The sequence below is a fragment of the Coregonus lavaretus genome, assembly GCF_964263955.1.
Source record: "Coregonus lavaretus genome assembly, contig: HAP1_SCAFFOLD_752, whole genome shotgun sequence".
Taxonomy (NCBI): Eukaryota; Metazoa; Chordata; class Actinopteri; order Salmoniformes; family Salmonidae; genus Coregonus; species Coregonus lavaretus.
Genome location: NW_028158803.1, coordinates 15,601 through 40,587, shown reverse-complemented (window position 1 = coordinate 40,587; position 24,987 = coordinate 15,601). Strand labels below are relative to the sequence as shown.

At 44.1% G+C, this 24,987-nt stretch overlaps 1 protein-coding gene across 1 annotated transcript in view; it reads left to right on the top strand.

Annotated features, from left to right (window-relative positions):
• The window catches only part of LOC311123568 (low-density lipoprotein receptor-like), a gene marked incomplete at both ends in the record, with an annotated part of 216,636 nt that overhangs the window by 183,012 nt on the left and 8,637 nt on the right, over positions 1–24,987 (top strand). The window contains 3 exons of the mRNA XM_084197810.1: positions 4,473–4,601; positions 19,591–19,965; positions 22,231–22,353. Of these exons, the coding sequence (XP_084053936.1) occupies positions 4,473–4,601; positions 19,591–19,965; positions 22,231–22,353 (627 nt within the window). The remainder of the gene's footprint in view (positions 1–4,472; positions 4,602–19,590; positions 19,966–22,230; positions 22,354–24,987) is intronic.

The following is a 24,987-nucleotide window of genomic DNA, read 5'->3' as shown; positions in this document are numbered from 1 at the left end:
CTGCTTCGGTACGCTCTTCATGTGCCTTGTTAAGATGATTTCTAAATCCAGACAAAGTGCCAAATACATGTGAACAACCAACCTGACCACACTTTAAATGCAGACAAAGAACATGAATTAACTTCAGATGTTTTACAAGGCTATTGGCATTTGCCTGGCGGCATTTGCAAACAAAACAAACATGTCTGTATCTCAAACAGATCTGTTTAATGCAACATTCTGGCCCTTAGCTCTGCTACACTGGGATTCGCCCTTAGTTGTATCAAGGAACTACTCATTCACCTACTCATTCAAGGGTTTTTCTTTATTTGTACTATTTCCTACATTGTAAAATAATAGTGAAGACATCAAAACTATGAAATAACACATATGGAATCATGTAGTAACCCAAGTAACCCAGAGCCACTTAGTTATCGCTTTTGCCTTATGGCAAGGTGCTCCATCATGCTGGAAAAGGCATTGTTCGTCACCAAACTGTTCTTGGATGGTTGGGAGAAGTTGCTCTCGGAGGATGTGTTGGTACCATTCTTTATTCATGGCTGTGTTCTTAGGCAAAATTGTGAGTGAGCCCACTCCTTTGGCTGAGAAGCAACCCCACACATGAATGGTCTCAGGATGCTTTACTGTTGGCATGACACAGGACTGATGGTAGTGCTCACCTTGTCTTCTCCGGACAAGCTTTTTTCCGGATGCGCCAAACAATCGGAAAGGGGATTCATCAGAGAAAAGGACTTTACCCCAGTCCTCAGCAGTCCAATCCCTGTACCTTTTGCAGAATATCAGTCTGTCCCTGATGTTTCTCCTGGAGAGAAGTGGCTTCCTCGCTGCCCTTCTTGACACCAGGCCATCCTCCAAAAGTCTTCGCCTCACTGTGCGTGCAGATGCACTCACACCTGCCTGCTGCTATTCCTGAGCAAGCTCTGCACTGGTGGTGCCCCGATCCCGCAGCTGAATCAACTTTAGGAGACGGTCCTGGCACTTGCTGGACTTTCTTGGGCGCCCTGAAGCCTTCTTCACAACAATTGAACCTCTCTCCTTGAAGTTCTTGATGATCTGATAAATGGTTGATTTAGGTGCAATCTTACTAGCAGCAATATCCTTGCCTGTGAAGCCCTTTTTGTGCAAAGCAATGATGACGGCACGTGTTTCCTTGCATGTAACCATGGTTAAAAGAGGAAGAACAATGATTTCAAGCACCACCCTCCTTTTAAAGCTTCCAGTCTGTTATTCTAACTCAATCAGCATGACAGAGTGATCTCCAGCCTTGTCCTCGTCAACACTCTCACCTGTGTTAACGAGAGAATCACTGACATGATGTCAGCTGGTCCTTTTGTGGCAGGGCTGAAATGCAGTGGAAATGTTTTTTGGGGATTAAGTTCATTTTCATGGCAAAGAAGGACTGTGCAATTAATTGCAATTCATCTGATCACTCTTCAAAACATTCTGGAGGATATGCAAATTGGCAATATAAAAACTGAGGCAGCAGACTTAAAATTAATATTTGTGTCATTCTCAAAACCTTTGAGCACGACTGTAGACATTGTTAATGTTGTAAATGGCTATTGTAGCTGGAAACTGTTGATTTTTAATGGAATATCTACATAGGCGTACAGAGGCCCATTATCAGCAACCATCAGTCCTGTGTTCCAATGGCACGTTGTGTTTGCTAATCCAAGTTTATCATTTTAAAAGGCTAATTGATCATTAGAAAACCATTTTGCAATTATGTTAGCGCAGTTGAAAACTGTTGTGCTGATTAAAGAAGCAATTAAACTGGCCTTCTTGGAAAATGGCTTAAGGACAACAAAGTCAAGGTATTGGAGTGGCCATCACAAAGCCCTGACCTCAATCCTATAGAAACTTTGTGGGCAGAACTGAAAAAGAGTGTGCGAGAAAGGAGGCCTACAAACCTGACTCAGTTACACCAGCTCTGTGTGGAGGAATAGGCCAACATTCACCCAACTTATTGTGGGAAGCTTGTGGAAGGCTACCCGAAATGTTTGACCCAAGTTAAACAATTTAAAGGCATTTTTATTTATTAACTCTATATTTAGTAAAGGCACATGACATGAGGTACAAACCACATTTGACTCTAGCTTCTGTAGCACACACACACGAGGCACGCACATAAGCCTAGAAAAAGTATGAAAAAGTATCTACAGCTGACACAGTTAACAACATCATAGTTACCTAGGCACACATCCATTACTGAATACTCAAATCGAATGCAGGTTTAGGTTAACTATCAAGCTAGCTTACACGTGTGGCTTTGGTAGCCATCTAGCTAATGTAACTAGCTAGCTAAGCAGCCATCTAGCTAGCCAAAGAAGCAACACTCACGTCAGCCAAAGTGGAGTATAGAATGAATGACTGACCTTAACACACTATAACCTGCATTCGGGTTGAGTATTCTTGCAAATATTTTTATTATTACTAACCCTCATTGTTCTATATGTGATTCTAGTTTGCAAACGTTAGCTGGCTAGATGGCCAAGTTAGCTATTATTAGCTATTAGCTAGCTAGGTAACGTTAGCTAGCTGCTGTAGCTAAGTTACCCTGGTAGCTAATGGTTAGATAACTTTAGCTATTTGCTACTGCAACTTTACAAAACATTTGGTGCCAAATTGCCACACGGTTATTGGTTTATTCATAATAAGGAATTTTGCCGCTTCAAGTACCTGCCTTGGTATGTTCATTCTGTCAAACTGACCTAAAATGATAAGCTAGCTAGCTAGCTACATTTTGAGAATGGCGCCAAACCTAGCTTGGTTAAAAAAACAGGCTATACCGATCGACCAGTGGAGGCTGGTGGGAGGAGCTATAGGAGGACAGGCTCATTGTAATGGCTGGAATGGAATGCATGGAATGGAATACATCAAACACATATGTTTGATGTGTTTTATACCGTTCCATTTATTCCATTCCAGTCATTACAATGATCCAGTCCTCCTATAGCTCATCCCACCAGCCTCCACTGCGATGGACTGCTAGGTGATTACTATTTTGCTTGGAACTAACTAATGATAAATGGTTGACTTAGGCCAAATATGAATTTCAAAACCATATTACTTACCTGAATGCAAAGACTACTTCTGCCAGTGTCAGCCTGAGGTGAATGCGAGGAAGGAAATATAAATGGTGGCAAAATCGAAATTTAACTGCAAATCTGTGGGCGGGATCACATTGACTAGCAATACTTATAAACACTTTATTCAAATTAACTCTGTGTTTTACCTCGGACTCTAGTGGTCAGAATTAGTCATTTAATTCGAAAAATTGTTAAAGCTGTTTTTTTCAAGTAAAATATTAATAACTGCTGTAATGCCTCCATTATTTGCTGTGTATATTGATCTGGGGGGTTGCTATGGCGGGTTGCTGGGCGTGTTGCCAAGCAGTGACAGTCCGAAATGTATAATTGTTGGAGCAACTTTTGACACTGGGTCTAATGTAATCTAGTATATAGTCCCATTGGGCCCTCTTTGACTGGGGCTGGGAACCGGGGAGGAGAGGGGAGACAGAGAGAGGAGGGAGGATGGGGGGAGGGTGGTAGTGTGTAATCTAGGATATAGTCCCATTGGGCCTACTCTTGCTGGTAGGGCTGGAAATTGCCAGGGACATCACAATACGATATTATCACGATACTTAAGTGCCAATACGATATGTATTGCAATTCTCACGATTCTATATGCATTGCGATTCGGTACTGGGATTTTATTGCGATTCAATATTTTACTCACCATATGTCTGCTGGAGAGGGACAAGAGAGAGCCATGAGAAAATGAGTTTTCATCAGTCATGGAAATAAAAGTGCTGAAAACAAATTGGCTCCCTATTTAAAAAATAAAATAAGATGGAGAACAAGTTATGAAGGAATAATATTGTGACATTGTCAAAACAATACGCTATATTGTCAAAAATAATATCCCGATATGTAACTGTATAGATTTTTTTCACCCCATCACTACTGGCAAGGGAAGGGTGGGCAGAGGGGGAAAAGAGAGAGGATGGGGAAGGAGAGAAAGGTGGTAGCAGTGCTGTTTGTGGAAAGGGGGGAAGAGATGGGAGAGCAGGGATTTGCTGTCTAGGCCAAGTGCAAACTGTGTTTTTCTGACTCTAGGAACCACATGGGCTAGCTAGGGAACAGAAACAATGGTCTGCCTCCTTAATATGGTTTCACTGGATGGAATGATCCGCACATGTGCCTTCGTGTGTGTGTGTTTTCGCTTTGTGTGTTTTTTTTTTTCTGTGTGTGTTTTTCGCCTTTGTCTTACTCTGCGTGCCCACTCTAATTGCAGGCATTTGAGGGGGAATCGATTTGAGCAACATGATAACTGAGTTATCTGGCTGTTTCATTGACTAACTGTGTCCTTTCTGTCCCTCACTCCCTCCCTCTCTGTCTATCTCTCTCTCTCTCTCTCTCTCTCTCTCTCTCTCTCTCTCTCTCTCCCTCCCTCCCTCCTTCCACTGATAGGTCGACAGATGTGCCCACCTGAGAAGTTTGACTGCGGGGGTTCGGCCAGCAAGTGTGTCTCATCGTCATGGCGATGTGACGGGGAGAGGGACTGTGAGAACGGAGCAGACGAGGACCAGTGTTCCGCAGGTAAGACGGGAGGGGGGAGAGAAGAGGGACAGAGGGGGAGGGAGATAGGGAGAACAAAAACACACAATTTGATGGAAAGCATGAGTGATATGAAGAGAGGCATATATTCCTCCAAATCAATCGTTTTTGGTTTTTCTTAACGGAAGCTAATTTGTGTTGAGGTAAAGGTGTTGGAACAAATAGTAGGTGTGGTATTTATAGCTCAGTGTCCCAGCTGCCAGTGTTGTTGGTTTGTGTTGATGTGTATAGAACCTTCAAAGACCTCATGTTTCCCCTACTGACGTTTTCTTGATCAATTCTCCCTGACACTGGGTGAGTGGGAAAAGCAGGTTCCTACAGCAGCTCGTAAGTAGGACAGATTTGTCTCTGTGAATGGCTGTGATTGAAATATCTGTCTGTCCGTCTGTGTGGAATCTCATATACTGAGGTGTTACCTGAGGCCAGGGGTGTCAGTTGGGTATGGCAGGGTATGGCAGGGTATGGCAGGGTATGGCAGTCGCCACACTCTAGCTCAAGACCAACAATTTAAAAGTATGCTACAAAAAATTAGACTAAAATCATTCCAAGACTGGCGGACAGCTGTTTTATGCACCGGTTACTTTCACATTGATGTCGGCATTGGCGGCGCGTCCAATAGGCTAGGGGAAGATAAGCTTCCCCTAAAGTACATTTAATTACATTTGCCAAAATGAGCTATATCATTACTCGTGCCTATACAGAAATGAATAAAATAATTCAAAATACTACACCAGAGAGCATGAATTGGCCACAGAGGACTCTTCGCTTGTTTTTAAAATGAGCTGTGGACTGTTTTAAGCGCACAATTTGGGAAGCCCGTGCAGCAAATAGCCTCTACCAAATAGCTGATTGAAAGCAGTGAAATAGGCCTAGGCCTATCACAATATTTCAAAATACAATTGTAGGACAAACATAGTTTAGAAAACATATGGCTATTGCTGAAAAGAGAAGACAAAATAAAATACTAGTTATCAAAATGCTCAACTCCCAGTTGAGCGAACAGTAGCCTATCTTATTGGCACCAGCGGAGAGCATCGGCCATATCCCCGGTGAGTGGGCATATTCACAAATTATATCGTCCTCCAGGCTAGATGGAAGTCATATTGTACAATTTGTGTCTCCCCTTCTCATAGGCCTAGATTACATGGTTGCATTCAAGGCAAAGTTGTTTTTACTGATCTGTTTGTCAGTGTCAGCAGAGTAGGCTACTAATTGCTTATGTCTCCAATTATAGTAGAATTGCATGAAATGTGTTTATAAAAGGCAAACATTTTCCCGTGCAAAAAAATATGAAACGTCTCTGATTAGGCCTAGTCTATGTCACTATGTGTTCAGGTATGCATTGTTCAGAACTGTCTGTTTTGCTAACAGAGATTGACTTATACAGGGTCTTGCAAACGTATTCATCCCCCTTGGCGTTTTTCCTATTTTGTTGCATTACAACCTGTAATTTTAATGGATTTTTATTTGGATTCCATGTAATGGACATACAAAAAATAGTTCAAAAGTTAAATGAAAAGAATAACGTGTTTCAAAAAATTCAAAAAAATTAATAACGGAAAAGTGGTGTGTGCATATGTGCCCCTAAATAAGATCTGGTGCAACCAATTACCTTCAGAAGTCACATAATTAGTTACAGTGAGGGAAAAAAGTATTTGATCCCCTGCTGATTTTGTACGTTTGCCCACTGACAAAGAAATGATCAGTCTATAATTTTAATGGTAGGTTTATTTGAACAGTGAGAGTGTCATGATTAAACTGGATTTGAACCCAAATGCAGACAACTACACCGAGCCAGAGAAGGTTTAACAGGTTTATTTACAATGTTCAATTTGTCCAGGTTTCCAATAATAGGGGAAGAGCAAGTCCAGGTTACAGGGAGGGTAACAGATCCAGGTCAGAGCAGGTGTGGTACCGTAATGTCCTAGTGTCCGTGGTGAGTCCAAAAGGGAGGTCCGGTAGTGGAAAGCAGGATGGTGGTGGCAGGAGTGAAGCGGAGGCAGGAGTCAGGTTCCAATAATCTGTGGCACAGGAGAAAAGTAAATAGAACAGGCCAAAAAACACAAAGAGCGAAAACAAACAGGTTGAGTCGGCAGCGAGACTAACATGGTCGTCTTGACTATGATCTGACGATGAGTGGCAAGTTTGACCGGGTCTTAAAGGCTGAGGTGATTATGGTGAATGAGCTGCAGCTGGAACCCTGACTCCCGCACACCAGACTTCACTCCTGCAATCAAGGACAGACAGAGGGGAGGGGAAGAGCAGAGAGAGCTACCTAGCAGCAGTAGGCCTAACAGAGAGACAGAATAACAACAAAGAAATTCAGAAAAACGCATGTCAAAAATGTTATAAATTGATTTGCATTTTAATGAGAGAAATAAGTATTTGACCCCTCTGCAAAACATGACTTAGTACTTGGTGGCAAAACCCTTGTTGGCAATCACAGAGGTCAGACGTTTCTTGTAGTTGGCCACCAGGTTTGCACACATCTCAGGAGGGATTTTGTTCCACTCCTCTTCTCCAAGTCATTATGGTTTCGAGGCTGACGTTTGGCAACTCAAACCTTCAGCTCCCTCCAGAGATTTTCAATGGGATTAAGGTCTGGAGACTGGCTAGGCCACTCCAGGACCTTAATGTGCTTCTTCTTGAGCCACTCCTTTGTTGCCTTGGCCGTGTGTTTTGGGTCATTGTCATGCTGGAATACCCATCCATGACCCATTTTCAATGCCCTGGCTTAGGGAAGGAGGTTCTCACCCAAGATTTGACGGTACATGGCCCCGTCCATCGTCCCTTTGATGCGGTGAAGTTGTCCTGTCCCCTTAGCAGAAAAACACCCCCAAAGCATAATGTTTCCACCTCCATGTTTGACGGTGGGGATGGTGTTCTTGGGGTCATAGGCAGCATTCCCCCTCCTCCAAACACGGCGAGTTGAGTTGATGCCAAAGAGCTCGATTTTGGTCTCATCTGACCACAACACTTTCACCCAGTTCTCCTCTGAATCATTCAGATGTTCATTGGCAAACTTCAGACGGGCCTGTATATGTGCTTTCTTGAGCAGGGGGACCTTGCGGGCGCTGCAGGATTTCAGTCCTTCACGGCGTAGTGTGTTACCAATTGTTTTCTTAGTGACTATGGTCCCAGCTGCCTTGAGATCATTGACAAGATCCTCCCGTGTAGTTCTGGGCTGATTCCTCACCGTTCTCATGATCATTGCAACTCCACGAGGTGAGATCTTGCATGGAGCCCCAGGACAAGGGAGACTGACGTTATTTTGTGTTTCTTCCATTTGCGAATAATCGTACCAACTGTTGTCACCTTCTCACCAAGCTGCTTGGCGATGGTCTTGTAGCCCATTCCAGCCTTGTGTAGGTTTACAATCCTGTCCCTGACATCCTTGGAGAGCTCTTTGGTCTTGGCCATGGTGGAGAGTTTGGAATCTGATTGATTGATTGCTTCTGTGGACAGGTGTCTTTTATACAGGTAACAAGCTGAGATTAGGAGCACTCCCTTTAAGAGTGTGCTCCTAATCTCAGCTCGTTACCTGTATAAAAGACACCTGGGAGCCAGAAATCTTTCTGATTGTGAGGGGGTCAAATACTTATTTCCCTCATTAAAATGCGTTTTTCTGTCTCTCACTGTTGAAATAAACCTACCATTAAAATTATAGACTGATAATTTCTTTGTCAGTGGGCAAACGTACAAAATCAGCAGGGGATCAAATAGTTTTTTTCCCTCACTGTATATCCTTATTCCATCATTGGAATGTGAATCATTCTGTGTTCCGTTCAGTAAAATTATATTCCTCTATGTTTTGGAGGTACAGAATTGTGTTAGCTGTTATTTCAAATTGAAATGGTTAGGTATTGTTGGCACATTCATACACCATAGTATGCACACGTGGGCTTTCATTCCTGCATAATGAAAACTGGATGTGTGCCAAATACAGGAGTATTGGCTGGCAGAAATGCCTGGGAAAATCTATATAGATATATATATATATATATATATATATGTTTGCGCTGCAGAGTACTGGATAAACCCCCCCTCCCCCCACCCTGTTAATTACAGCTGCTAATTGAGCATAGCCATATGTTGAATTATACATGGATCCAGACAGAGAAGGTCGTTATTAGATTTTAAAAGCCCACTGAAGAAGGTTTACCAGCTTTTAATTTATGATAATATGGAATCAGGTTTGTTTAGGCACACAGGCCCTCCTGCTGCTCCTTGCTGGAGTTGGAGACGGGGATGGTGGTTAGTACTTGTTAATGAATGGAGAGACTGAACAGGGGAGTGGGAGCAATGGGGTAGAAAATAGAGAGTGAGGCTGGAGCTTTCATGTTAATCAGGGAATTCACACATCAAAAGGCCTGGTTTGTTGTACACCCATATGTGTGTGCGCGTGTGCATGTTGTGTGCACATGTTGTTTTTTGCGTGGTTTGTCTAAATTGTGTGTCTCTCTGTCGCCAGGTAATCAGTCAGGCTAGCTCAGGGTCAATAATAATAACTAATTTGTTGAAAGACGATCGCAAACAGAAGTCAGGCCCAATTCATCAGAGCTCCGCGGCCTGTCTGTCTCAGGGACTTCGAGAGGAGCGATATGTTTGTCATTTATTTATACAGAAGATGAGTCGACTTTCAGGCCGCAGGTCTGTGGAGAGAGAAAAGGACAGGGATATTGTTGCATGTTAAATGTTGCCCCGCAATGGTTATGTGGGCCTGCTTTTCTCACATAAATACAGTATAAACACACGCACACATGCATGCACAACGACACACACGACACACATGACATTACCTTTAACTCCTTGCCCTTACCACAGCAGCTTAGTTCTTAGTGTACACTCTTAGAAAAAAGGGTTCCAAAAAGGTTCTGCGGCTGTCCCCATAGGAGAACCCTTTTTGGTTCCAGGTACAACCCTTTTTGGTTCCAGGTACAACTATTTTAGGGTCCATGTAGAACCCTCTGTAGAAAGGGTTATACATGGAACCCAAAAGGGTTCTACCTTGAACCAAAAGGGGTTCTTCGAAGGGTTCTCCTATGGAGACAGCCGAAGATCCCTTTTTGGGTTCTAGATAGTACCTTTTTTTCTTAGAGTGTAGCAGGCAGTGTGGTCCTGAGGGAGCTCTTAGCTAGCTGTGGTCTGAACATCACAAGAACACACTGCTAATAATAGACTCTTATTATAGCTACATACTATAGTTATACGGCAAGTCAGATACCTAATGTTACCATTCTGTAAAGTAAGCTACTGCTGTACCTGGCCATAAAATCCAAAGGGAGTTGTATATGTGTAGCCTGGGACAGATAGGTCCCAGTCTAAGCTGAGTATGTAAGACCTTCCTCTTTCTCTCTGCTCTGCCATGGCAGGCTGTGGACTGTAAGGAATCCCCTCCACTCTCAGCTGCAGCGTGGAGCACTGTGAAGCTTGTTCAATCAATGCGCTGTATGTCAGGGCCGGAGTGGAGGGAGCAGCGGTGGTGTAGCCTAGTTGTGGTTGGATCAGCCAGCCCTGGCCTATACTGTAGTGTCACTCTGTGTTGTACAGGCCTGGGAAAGAGAGGCAAGAGAGGCCCAAGGGACCTGTTGCTCTTTTGCACACCTGCACTGGGATCGATGTTGTAGTGAGGAGAGGAGCTGTGTGTGTTTGCGTGTGTGTGAGTGGGGGGGTGGGGTGAATAAACACACACACACACACACACACACCTTGATATTCTTACCAATCCAGCCTGCGCTAAAATAGCTTCAGCCTCCATCCCATTATTTGATAACGTATCAAGAGAGCTTGGAAGAGTCCACACACCTTTATAGATTACAGAGGAAGAGCAGCATGTGTGTGTGTGTGTTTGTAGCCCGAGCTGCTCAACTTGGTTTAGGATCCAGTCTCCATTATAAAGCCCTTCATTTATAATCCTTTCAGACTGGGCCTGTGACTGTGTGTAGGTGTAATGGGATGTGGGAACGGAACACACACACACACACAGTCGCTCCTTTTTCAGAGGCGGTGCAGTTGGTTCAGACTTTAGCGTTTTCCCAATTTCTGAGAACATTAGCCCATTTTCTGTTCCCCTCTAAGCACCTCTCTCCCTTTCACACCTACGCCCTATCACACAACAGATGGAACTGCAGCTGGGAAGTTGTCCGACCCAAACCTAAAACAATGACAGCTTCCCCACAGGGCCTGCGGAAAACAACAGAGAGAGGGCTGAAGGAACGGAGAGAGAGAGAGAGAGAGAGAGAGAGAGAGAGACAGAGACAGAGACAGAGAGAGAGAGAGAGAGAGAGAGAGAGAGAGAGAGAGAGAGAGAGAGAGAGAGAGAGAGAGAGAGAGAGAGAGAGAGAGAGAGAGAGAGAGAGAATGGATAGAAATATGCAGTTATTAATCTAATATTTTGATTTAATATATTCATAGATTTACTGTTTGCCAGTTTTCGAGGGAAAACAATTAATTTCCAGCAACATACGCAGAGTGGGAATATCGATGGGAATTAGCCCCTGACCGCACTGAACGACGAGGGACGAGAGAAGCGATTGGGATCTTGTTCCGTCTGACGGTTTGCGTTCCAATCGCCTTAAGTCCCTGTGAAATGTATTAATTAATTAATTAATTAACCAATCACAACACAGAACTCCAACACCAGCCACACCAACGTTCCAACATCCCAACCTTTAGAATTCCATGCCCATGCCTTCCTCGTTTTAAAAAGGTTGGAATCATCCCGCCAGGAGACAGCAGCCTGGCATCATTTGATTAATATTTCAATTCGATTAATATTCCAATCCAAGCCTAAAAATCATCTGATGCCTTTAGTGATGTCTGGTGATTGAGCCATCCATGTGGTATTATCCTGTACATCCCCATGGGTGATATCTGATATCTACCCATCATGCCTAGCAGTGAAAGAGTAGAGGTACCCCTGGTGTATGCCACTCTTGCTATCCAGAAGTTTCTGGTGATATTCTGCTATTTCCTTCTGAGCTGCCATTTACCTAGGCTCCCCCAGGCTTCCCTGCTAGACAGACAGGCAGACAGACCAACTACACTGAGACACCCTGAGACTAGGCTGCTCTTTACTCCAGTAGAGCAGACATACTACATGTATCTTGGGGGTTTTACTGCAGTTACAGGCTTTGATAGCATAGAAATCATTTCAAAACCACCAATTTGAAATTAATTTCAAAACCAACCACCAATTTAAATAGCATTTGAAAAGAACATCACTGATTTGGAATTCCTCTTAAAAGACACCCAGTTCAGAGCGTAGCCCATCAGAGGTTAATCTTTTCCAATTACTGTACAGCGACAGGGTTTCTAAATTGTCAAAACCCTATCTTATCCTGTCGTGTCATCATATCATGCGACTACCTGCCCATTCCCCTCTCTCTTGGAATGGTGAAGACTTAAAGGTAGCTTAGTGGGTAAGAGTGTTGTGCCAGTAACCGAAAGGTTGCTGGTTCTAAACCCCGAGCCGACTAGGTGAAAAATCTGTCGATGTGCCCTTAAGCAAGGCACTTAACCCCAATTGCTCCTGTAAGTCGCTCTGGATAAGAGCATCTGCTAAATAATATAAATGTAAATGTTAAAGGCCCAGTGGAGTCAAAACTTTTGTATATATACAGTGGGGAATTAAAATAATTTAGTCAGCCACCAATTTTGCAAGTTCTCCCACTTAAAAAGATGAGAGAGGCCTGTAATTTTCATCATAGGTACACATCAACTATGACAGACAAATTGAGATTTTTTTTCTCCAGAAAATCACATTGTAGGATTTTTAATGAATTTATTTGCAAATTATGGTGGAAAATAAGTATTTGGTCACCTACAAACAAGCAAGATTTCTGTCTCTCACACACCTGTAACTTCTTCTTTAAGAGGCTCCTCTGTCCTCCACTCGTTACCTGTATTAATGAGACCTGTTTGAACTTGTTATCAGTATAAAAGACACCTGTCCACAACCTCAAACAGTCACACTCCAAACTCCACTATGGCCAAGACCAAAGAGCTGTCAAAGGACACCAGAAACAAAATTGTAGACCTGCACCAGGCTGGGAAGACTGAATCTGCAATAGGTAAGCAGCTTGGTTTGAAGAAATCAACTGTGGGAGCAATTATTAGGAAATGGAAGACATACAAGACCACTGATAATCTCCCTCGATCTGGGGCTCCACGCAAGATCTCACCCCGTGGGGTCAAAATGATCACAAGAACGGTGAGCAAAAATCCCAGAACCACACGGGGGGACCTAGTGAATGACCTGCAGAGAGCTGGGACCAAAGTAACAAAGCCTACCATCAGTAACACACTACGCCGCCAGGGACTCAAATCCTGCAGTGGAAGACGTGTCCCCCTGCTTAAGCCAGTACATGTCCAGGCCCGTCTGAAGTTTGCTAGAGTGCATTTGGATGATCCAGAAGAGGATTGGGAGAATGTCATATGGTCAGATGAAACCAAAATAGAACTTTTTGGTCAAAACTCAACTCGTCGTGTTTGGAGGACAAAGAATGCTGAGTTGCATCCAAAGAACACCATACCTACTGTGAAGCATGGGGGTGGAAACATCATGCTTTGGGGCTGTTTTTCTGCAAAGGGACCAGGACGACTGATCCGTGTAAAGGAAAGAATGAATGGGGCCATGTATCGTGAGATTTTGAGTGAAAACCTCCTTCCATCAGCAAGGGCATTGAAGATGAAACGTGGCTGGGTCTTTCAGCATGACAATGATCCCAAACACACCGCCCGGGCAACGAAGGAGTGGCTTCGTAAGAAGCATTTCAAGGTCCTGGAGTGGCCTAGCCAGTCTCCAGATCTCAAGCCCATAGAAAATCTTTGGGGGGAGTTGAAAGTCCGTGTTGCCCAGCGACAGCCCCAAAACATCACTGCTCTAGAGGAGATCTGCATGGAGGAATGGGCCAAAATACCAGCAACAGTGTGTGAAAACCTTGTGAAGACTTACAGAAAACGTTTGACCTGTGTCATTGCCAACAAAGGGTATACAACAAAGTATTGAGAAACTTTTGTTATTGACCAAATACTTATTTTCCACCATAATTTGCTAATAAAGTCATTAAAAATCCTACAATGTGATTTTCTGGAAAGAAAAATCTCATTTTGTCTGTCATAGTTGTGACGTGTACCTATGATGAAAATTACAGGCCTCTCTCATCTTTTTAAGTGGGAGAACTTGCACAATTGGTGGCTGACTAAATACTTGTTTTCCCCACTGTATTTCCACACTATGAGGTTGGAATAATACTGTGAAATTGTAAAATTGATGATAATGCTGCTGATAATGTAAGAGCTGTTTGAAAAGACCGGCTGAAATTTCAGCCTGTTTTGAGTTTTGACCTGCCTGGTGACATCACCAGGCGGTAAATGAGTTAATAGACCAATAAGAAAGAGAGTTCCAAACCTCTCTGCCAATAACCGCTCGTTTTCAACTTTCCCCTCCCCAATCAGACCACTCCCAGACAGTCCTAGAACAATTAATGCTTGAGAAATTGCTCTTTGCTAAGAAGTTATTTTTGTTACTTTTTGACCACTTTCATTGAAAACAATCACAGTAAGGTACTTTATTTTTACCCACAAATGATTTGATATTGCATTGGACCTTTAATAGATCTACTCTGATTCTGTTCTCACTGACTGTTTTCTATTTTATCGTATTGAGGTATCTTGCACAGTATGTCTACCATCCCGCGACAGGCCCAGAGTCTGCCTGTCTGCCTGTCTGCCTTCCTGCCTGCCTCCGTCTCTGTATGTGAGCTCCAGCCTAATGTAGTCAAACCACTGATAAACGCTCTCCCTGGTACCCTAGAGAACAGATGACTGATGTCTACACACAAACACACATGCACGTATTTACACACACACACACACACACACACACACACACACACACACACACACACACACACACACACACACACAAAGACTGTCTCTCACATTCTGTAAACAGGCCCCTCTGGCCCTCCTGTCAGTAGTTCACGTGTGCATGGCTACATCAGTAACATCTGAATCCCTCCTCCTCCTCCTCCTCCTCCTCCTCCTCCTCCTCCTCCTCCTCTTCCTCTTCCTTCCCCCAACCCAAAGCTCCAGTCTTTAGCCCACTAAGTGAGCTGGCTGACATCTCCTATGAGGGGAGCTATACATCATCGATGTGTTTTGTTACAGATACAGATTTTAGTCCCAAATGGCACCCTATTCCCTATATTGACCAAAGTAGTACACTATATACAGTGGGGAAAAAAAGTATTTAGTCAGCCACCAATTGTGCAAGTTCTCCCACTTAAAAAGATGAGAGAGGCCTGTAATTGTCATCATAGGTACACGTCAACTATGACAGACAAATTGAGAAAACAAAATCCAGAAAATCACATTGTAGGATTTTTAATGAATTTATTTGCAAATTATGGTGGAAAATAAGTATTTGGTCACCTACAAACAAGCAAGATTTCTGGCTCTCACAGGCCTGTAACTTCTTCTTTAAGAGGCTCCTCTGTCCTCCACTCGTTACCTGTATTAATGGCACCTGTTTGAACTTGTTATCAGTATAAAAGACACCTGTCCACAACCTCAAACAGTCACACTCCAAACTCCACTATGGCCAAGACCAAAGAGCTGTCAAAGGACACCAGAAACAAAATTGTAGACCTGCACCAGGCTGGGAAGACTGAATCTGCAATAGGTAAGCAGCTTGGTTTGAAGAAATCAACTGTGGGAGCAATTATTAGGAAATGGAAGACATACAAGACCACTGATAATCTCCCTCGATCTGGGGCTCCACGCAAGATCTCACCCCGTGGGGTCAAAATGATCACAAGAACGGTGAGCAAAAATCCCAGAACCACACGGGGGGACCTAGTGAATGACCTGCAGAGAGCTGGGACCAAAGTAACAAAGCCTACCATCAGTAACACACTACGCCGCCAGGGACTCAAATCCTGCAGTGAAAGACGTGTCCCCCTGCTTAAGCCAGTACATGTCCAGGCCCGTCTGAAGTTTGCTAGAGTGCATTTGGATGATCCAGAAGAGGATTGGGAGAATGTCATATGGTCAGATGAAACTAAAATATAACTTTTTGGTCAAAACTCAACTCGTCGTGTTTGGAGGACAAAGAATGCTGAGTTGCATCCAAAGAACACCATACCTACTGTGAAGCATGGGGGTGGAAACATCATGCTTTGGGGCTGTTTTTCTGCAAAGGGACCAGGATGACTGATCTGTGTAAAGGAAAGAATGAATGGGGCCATGTATCGTGATATTTTGAGTGAAAACCTCCTTCCATCAGCAAGGGCATTGAAGATGAAACGTGGCTGGGTCTTTCAGCATGACAATGATCCCAAACACACCGCCCGGGCAACGAAGGAGTGGCTTCGTAAGAAGCATTTCAAGGTCCTGGAGTGGCCTAGCCAGTCTCCAGATCTCAAGCCCATAGAAAATCTTTGGAGGGAGTTGAAAGTCCGTGTTGCCCAGCGACAGCCCCAAAACATCACTGCTCTAGAGGAGATCTGCATGGAGGAATGGGCCAAAATAGCAGCAACTGTGTGTGAAAACCTTGTGAAGACTTACAGAAAATGTTTGACCTGTGTCATTGCCAACAAAGGGTATATAACAAAGTATTGAGCAACTTTTGTTATTGACCAAATACTTATTTCCACCATAATTTGCAAATAAATTCATTAAAAATCCTACAATGTGATTTTCTGGAAAACATTTTTCTCATTTTGTCTGTCATAGTTGACGTGTACCTATGATGAAAATTACAGGCCTCTCTGATCTTTTTAAGTGGGAGAACTTGCACAATTGGTGGCTGACTAAATACTTTTTTCCCCCACTGTTGGAAATAGGGTGCCATTTGGGTGGGAACCAGGGGGTTCCCCCGAGGGGACACATCTCTCTGATCCACACTGCTTTAATGATATTAAGGTGAATCGTAGCTGTTGCAAAACAATGGCTCAATACACCGGGCCATGAGATGTGGGATGCGGAGTCAAGTACTACAGCTCATCGTTGTTGCTATCGAGAGGCTGCTCTTGACCAAATTATTTTCCCTAAATATAATTATTCCTCAGAATATGATAATGCCCTGGATGTCAGCACAGCACCAGTACACTATTCTATCATTATTGATTTGTTGTATTGATAACTCATATGTAGATATAGATTGGTATTCCAGACTGTGTTGTTGGTTTGCTGTAAGGACCATTAGAGCCAGACTTTAAGGCTATAAACCAGAGAGTCGGGTGGCTGTGTCTGGCTGGAGATGTTGAATTGAGCCTGGAATTCTCTAGGGGAACATTCTAATTCCTGGTATTCCGTATAATCCGAGGTTGGCTCACGTTCCCGAGGCCACACCTGATGATGCGAAGCTAGGTAGCACCGGCAAGTTTTTTCGTGCTGACAGCTCAGTGGCTGATATGTTAAAGCTTAGTGTCTTATTGAATATTACGCTCCAGAAACATACACCAAAGTAAAAAGGGGGGTAGTGGTGTGTGTGTGTGTGTGTGTGTGTGTGTGTGTGCATTCGCGCTTGTGGTTGTGGGCGATGTGCTTTTTTCCATTGGTTTCCCTAGTCTCTCCCTAACACAAGGTCAATGTGATCAGTCATCTTCATCTCCATCTTACCTGTCCAGCACTAGGCCAGCGGATGAATATGTTAGCCTGAGGTGGAAAAGAGTCTATCCCTTCTAGGGCCTGTATCTACTCTGCTCTCCCATTTCTCTCTCCAATACCCTCTATTCTGCTGCCCCATTGTATCCCATCCCACACGTTTAAATGTCTCTGTCCTCTTTACTGTTCATGGTCTTGGATTGGAGATGAGATACAGTACCTAGATCTCATCAGAGATGTATGTTGACATTAGGGCCATATGCCACACTGTGCAGCGTGAGTGGGTGGTTGTGTGTTTCTGTTACTATGGCTGCGTTTAGACAGGCAGCCCAATTCTGATATTTTTTCACTAATTGGTCTTGATCAGATCAGCTCTTTTGCCAATAACTATGTGCACTACAGTATGTTCTTGATTGGCTAATAAGCCACGTTCCCTACTATAGTTCCAGTCGCACTTTTCTACCAGTAGCAATCACTGAACCCTGGTCTCTCAGACAGACCTGACCTCAGTCAGTCAGAATCCAGTCAGGTACCAGTGTCTTAGCAGACTGTTGTCCCATTGGGAGCCAAGCTCAGACAATAATCTCCTATCCCGCTGTTTACAGCAAACATAACCCTTCTGACCCAGCTCTCTACTGGCTAGAGAAATAGCTATTCATCTATTCTCTTCAGCTCAGCTCAAGGTGCTTGCTAGAGGATTTATCTATGAGAAATATATCAGAGAGTGAAATGCTACTGTAAAGCCGGTATAATATGATACTAGTTTTTCTTACAAGACAAAATAGCATCAACAGTGTTTGCATTTTCATTCATTTATCTGTACATTTAAACATTCAACCAAAATTAAACCTGAATGAAAATCTCGCTAAATTGAACCTGATTTAAATTACTCTTCCTGCTCAACTGTCAGTCAATAAACAGACAGGGGGAGGGTAAACACCTGAACCTCTAATTTCCTCTTGTTTATTTGTTGACTTAATTACTCTGATCGGAGTGGAGATCATTCGTTTGCAGCCGCAAAATTAGCAGCAAATACACTTGGCTATTATTATAATTAGCCCCAGTGGCGCAGTGCGTGGTAGCTGGTGTTGGGGAGAGACTGAAGTGGTAGGAGGATGACACACACACACACACACACACACACACACACACACACACACACACACACACACACACACACACACACACACACACACACACACACACACACACACACACACACACACACACACACACACACACTGGGAAGTGAAGTGCTACTGTAGGACAAGAATGCCCTTTTCCCCACAACACATAAATCAAAGGGAGTCAGTCCAGTGTGGAAATGTGATATCACTGTTGGGGATGGCTGGAGTATTTCACTGTGGGTGTTACACACCAAACTCCACAGAGCCTGGGCAGGTGAAAAGTCTAAAGTGGCATTTATCATCAACCGTGAACAATACCCAGTCAGCAGTGTGTGTCCTACAGTACATTGGAAGTGTAAGGCTGTACATTGACGATTACACCATGTGCATCAGTTTTAGCATTATTTGTATAACTACGCATTTTACGTGCATGTCTTCATGCAAGTCTTATACCAGTATGTGTGTGCCTCTGTGAGTGAATGTGTGTCTGCATTCGTCCATGCCTGCGTGTGTGTGTCTGCGATTGTGTATGTGTTTAACTGTGTGTGTATAGATTCCCTCATTGCAGTGCACAGCATTATAAACAATCCTCTATATAAAAACGCCATAAAACTCAATAGCTCCACATCCTCGGGACAGTTATCCCTTTAGTTTAGCTGACCCTATTAAGGCAGGGCCAGCCGCTTACCACGGCATACTAACAGTAATTTAGTCTGTGCTGCCACTACACAGAGCCAGGGCCAAGCATGAGGCCATCTGGGCAACCAGGAAATCAATGAGGTTAGAGGTAGACACAGATAAGTTATAGAGACTCCATTCAGAGCCTGTCTGTGTCTCTCTCTCTCTCTCAGACACATACAGTAGAGTACAGAGGCTAGCTCTCTTTAGCATGGGTGTATGGCTGTGTGCCCTAGAGTCGCCATGGCTGGAGGTGTAGTTCAGACCAGGTGCCTAGACCATGATTGCGTTTCTCATCTCTTTTCTCATACTCTGTACCGGATGTGATCTTACAGCTAACCCTTTTACCTCCCACTCTCATTCTGTTACGCAATCTGTGAGAAGAAGTTCTTCCTTCTTACTGGTCTGTGCATTTAGATCTGTTTCATGATAGATCATGGTTTCTCTTCATAATTGTATCTTGGTATCCTGTCATCACATCACACTCTTCGGTGTTTAGACCTCTAACTCATCCCCCTCTCTCTTTCTCTCTGTTTTCCCTCTCCTCCCTCCAGACTCCAAGGCCTGCCCCGCCAAGGAGTTCCAGTGCCGTAACAGGAAATGCGTGGCGCCCATCTTTGTGTGCGACGGCGACGACGACTGCGGGGATGGGAGTGATGAGGAGAAGTGTTCCACCCCCACTTGCGGCCCCCATGAGTTCCGCTGTAACAACTCGGAGTGCATCCCGGCCCTGTGGAGCTGTGATGGGGACCCGGACTGCGGGGATAAGTCTGATGAGTCTATGGAGCGCTGTAGTCGCCGGAAGGAGCCCCAGAAGCCCCGGTGCCCCGAGGGGGAGTTTCAGTGCGGCAGTGGAGAGTGTGTCCACCTCAACTGGAAATGTGATGGAGACGCAGACTGCAAGGACAAGTCTGATGAGGCTGACTGCGGTAAGTCATCTACTGTATTTGGGCTTGGGTCACCTGGGGATGCACACAGGATGTGGTCGTACATATATACAGTACCGTGAAAAACTATTTGCCCCCTTCTGATTTTCTCTATTCTTGCATAATTTTTTAATATGTTTTGAATGTTATCAGATCTTCAACCAAAACCTAATATTAGATAAAGGGAACTGAGTGAACAAATAACACAAAATGTTTGTACTTATTTATTTAATAAACAAAGTTATGCAACACCCAATGACCCTGTGTAGTAAGTAAGTAATTGTCCCCTTGGAATGCAGTGTTTGGTTTTCGACATACATAACGGGACCCATGTCATCCAAACAGTAGACTCAAGTTTGCCAAAAAGCTTAGAATGACTTCTATGTAAACATCACTATATCGATGTACAATCAATATATGTGGATATATGTGGATGGATTTGTGAGTGGCGTAGTGGTCTTAGGCACTGCATCGCAGTGCTAGCTGTGCCACTAGAGATCCTGGTTCGAATCCAGGCTCTGTCGTAGCCGTCCGCGACCGGGAGACCCATGGGGCGGCGCACAATTGGCCCAGCGTCGTCCAGGGTAGGGGAGGGAATGGCCGGCAGGGATGTAGCTCAGTTGGTAGAGCATGGCGTTTGCAACGCCAGGGTTGTGGGTTCGATTCCCACGGGGGGCCAGTATGAAAAAATAAATAATGTATGCACTCACTAAACTGTAAGTCACTCTGGATAAGAGCGTCTGCTAAAAAATTACAACAACAAAAAAAATAAGCGTTGTGTGTGTTTGAGCATCTTTATCTGTGCGTGCCTGTGTGTATGCAGCAGGTTGACGTTTATTGTCACAAATCTTGCCCTGGAGGCAAAACTGATCGATTTGCGCTAGATGGGCCAGCTGCAAAGTCAAAATTGGCTATATTGTAACAATTCATGAAAACAAACATTTGCTTTTGTATTACTTTGTGGCTGTGCTAGCTAGTGACCACTGCAGAGCTGCCTCCAGAGCAAGATTCAGGACGAGAAATGCTAACCTGCGTGTATGCATGGATGATATGGTATCAAAGGCCAGCTGAGACTTCTGTTATGGTGCCCGGTGATAATAAGCTCCACGCTGGAAACACCACGGCAATCAGTTGAGTTGGTTGCCATGCAACAGTGTGACGATTGGAACAGTGGAGAGCCCTTGAGAGGAAGTGAGGCTACTCACAACCTGGCTCTCTCTCCCTGAGTAACACACTGTTCTCAACCCCAGAGACCACTCAATAATAACACGCTGATCACAAAGACAGGGATGAAATCAGCAGGGTTTCAGACTTTTTAAATTACTTTGGTGTTGGAGCATACCTTAATGATCAAAATCAATATCGTTATCAAAACGTAATACATTGTGCTATCATGGGTACTGTATATTTAGAAGTTATACTGCCTGGTCCAGAAACAATGTGTGTGCTGTATTATCATTAGCTGAGCTCAGATCCCAATCACTGGACTGATAGCATCAGCACATTATGATACACTAGGATTATGCTGGTTATGCTGGTTTTAACATCAAGGGGGTCTTTGTTTTTATTGGAGTGTGAAGCATTGTGTTTGGGGAGGCTTTTCAGCGAGTGTGTGTGTGTGTGTGTGTGTGTGTGTGTGTGTGTGTGTGTGTGTGTGTGTGCGTGTGTGTGTGTGCCTCCCGTCTTGTCCTATGGTGTACATTACATCTCCAAAGTGCATACCATGAATAATTAAAGCAGCAGTTAAAGAGATGAATGGGTAAAATAAACCTTCCCCTATACTACTGCTAGAACAGCACAGCACACACACACACACACACACACACACACACACACACACACACACACACACACACACACACAGAGCACAAACAACAGAACAAAGCAGAGCAGAGGAGTCTTGGGTGTGTGTTTTACCCAGACAGTGAGTAAATACCTCCCAGCTTCTCATTTCCACAGCATTTCTCTGGTGCAGAGGGAAACAGGGGGAGTAGGGGTGAGTTGTATGTATGAGTGATTACTGGTGAATTGAAATGCACTCTGTTTTGGCCCAAACCCAAGATGAAACACACACTTTTTCACTGGGGTAATTTCATCTTTGAAAGGATACCGTGTTGGGGTTGGATCTCTAGAGAGATAGAGAGAAAGTTGGATGATGCCCTGGTGAATTAACTGTGTGTGTGTATGCTCTGTGTTCATTTTTTTTTTCTCACTCTCTCCCGCTCTCTCTCTCTCGCTCTGTGTCTGTGTGTGTTCTATCTTGCACAGCTCTGCTGACCTGCCGTCCAGATGAGTTCCAGTGTGGTGATGGATCCTGTATTCATGGCACCAAGCAGTGTAACGGGGTCCATGACTGTCCTGACTTCAGTGATGAGGCTGGCTGTATCAACGGTGGGTTGGCCTTACTGACCATCCCGTCTTCCCCTTTGTCTTCCTCCATGCCCAGTAGTACTCCCCTTACTGTCTCTCTAGGTCCCCAAGAACACAGTGGCCTCCATCCTTCTTAAATGGAAGAAGTTTGGAACCTCCAAGACTCTTCCTAGAGCTGGCCACCCGGCCAAACTGAGCAATCGGGGGAGAAGGGCCTTGGTCAGGGAGGTGACCAAGAACCTGATGGTCACTCTGACTGAGCTCCAGAGTTCCTCTATGGAGATGGGAGAACTTTCCTGAAGGACAACCATCTCTGCAGCACTCTACCAATCAGGCCTTTATGGTAGAGTGGCCAGATGGAAGCCATTCCTCAGTAAAAGGCACATGACAGCCTACTTGGAGTTTGCCAAAAGGCACCTAAAGACTCTCAGACCATGAGAAACAAGATTCTCTGGTCTGATGAAACCAAGATTGAACTCTTTGGCCTGAATTCCTAATGTCACGTCTGGAGGAAACCTGGCACCATCCCTACGGTGAAGCATGGTGGTGGCAGCATCATGCTGTGGGGATGTTTTTCAGTGGCAGGGACTGGGAGACTAGTCAAGATCGAGGGAAAGATGATCTGAGCAAAGTACAGAGAGAACCTTAATGAAAACCTGCTAACAGGACAACGACCCTAAGCACACAGCCAAGACAATGCGGGAGTGGCTTCGGGACAAGTCTCTGTAGGTCCTTGAGTGGCCGAGCCAGAGCCCGGACTTGAACCCGATCTAACATCTCTGGAAAGACCTGAAAATAGCTGTGCAGTGACGCTCCCCATCCAACCTGACAGAGCATGAGAGGATCTGCAGAAAATAATAGGAGAAACTCCCCAAATACAGGTGTGCCAAGCTTGTAGGGTCATACCCAAGACGACTCAAGGCTGCAATCGCTGCCAAAGGTGCTTCAAGAAAGTACTGAGTAAAGGGTCTGAATACTAATGTGAATGTGATATTTCAGTATTCAATTTTTAATAAATTAGCAAATAATTCGAAAATAAAGTTTTTGCTTTGTCATTATGGGGTATTGTTTGTAGATTGATGAGGGAAAAAAACAATTTAATCAATTTTAGAATAAGGCTAAAAACTTAACAAAATGTGGAAAAAGTCAACGGGTCTGAATACATTCTGAATACATACACATAAACACACATACATATACAGTGGGGAAAAAAAGTATTTAGTCAGCCACCAATTGTGCAAGTTCTCCCACTTAAAAAGATGAGAGAGGCCTGTAATTTTCATCATAGGTACACGTCAACTATGACAGACAAATTGAGAAAAAAAATCCAGAAAATCACATTGTTGGATTTTTAATGAATTTATTTGCAAATTATGGTGGAAAATAAGTATTTGGTCACCTACAAACAAGCAAGATTTCTGTCTCTCACACACCTGTAAACACCTTAAGAGGCTCCTCTGTCCTCCACTCGTTACCTGTATTAATGGCACCTGTTTGAACTTGTTATCAGTATAAAAGACACCTGTCCACAACCTCAAACAGTCACACTCCAAACTCCACTATGGCCAAGACCAAAGAGCTGTCAAAGGACACCAGAAACAAAATTGTAGACCTGCACCAGGCTGGGAAGACTGAATCTGCAATAGGTAAGCAGCTTGGTTTGAAGAAATCAACTGTGGGAGCAATTATTAGGAAATGGAAGACATACAAGACCACTGATAATCTCCCTCGATCTGGGGCTCCATGCAAGATCTCACCCCGTGGGGTCAAAATGATCACAAGAACGGTGAGCAAAAATCCCAGAACCACACGGGGGGACCTAGTGAATGACCTGTAGAGAGCTGGGACCAAAGTAACAAAGCCTACCATCAGTAACACACTACGCCGCCAGGGACTCAAATCCTGCAGTGCAAGACGTGTCCCCCTGCTTAAGCCAGTACATGTCCAGGCCCATCTGAAGTTTGCTAGAGTGCATTTGGATGATGCAGAAGAGGATTGGGAGAATGTCATATGGTCAGATGAAACCAAAATAGAACATTTTGGTAAAAACTCAACTCGTCATGTTTGGAGGACAAAGAATGCTGAGTTGCATCCAAAGAACACCATACCTACTGTGAAGCATGGGGGTGGAAACATCATGCTTTGGGGCTGTTTTTCTGCAAAGGGACCAGGACGACTGATCCGTGTAAAGGAAAGAATGAATGGGGCCATGTATCGTGAGATTTTGAGTGAAAACCTCCTTCCATCAGCAAGGGCATTGAAGATTAAATGTGGCTGGGTCTTTCAGCATGACAATGATCCCAAACACACCGCCCGGGCAACGAAGGAGTGGCTTCGTAAGAAGCATTTCAAGGTCCTGGAGTGGCCTAGCCAGTCTCCAGATCTCAAGCCCATAGAAAATCTTTGGAGGGAGTTGAAAGTCTGTGTTGCCCAGCGACAGCCCCAAAACATCACTGCTCTAGAGGAGATCTGCATGGAGGAATGGGCCAAAATACCAGCAACAGTGTGTGAAAACCTTGTGAAGACTTACAGAAAACGTTTGACCTGTGTCATTGCCAACAAAGGGTATATAACAAAGTATTGAGAAACTTTTGTTATTGACCAAATACTTATTTTCCACCATAATTTGCAAATAAATTCATTAAAAATCCTACA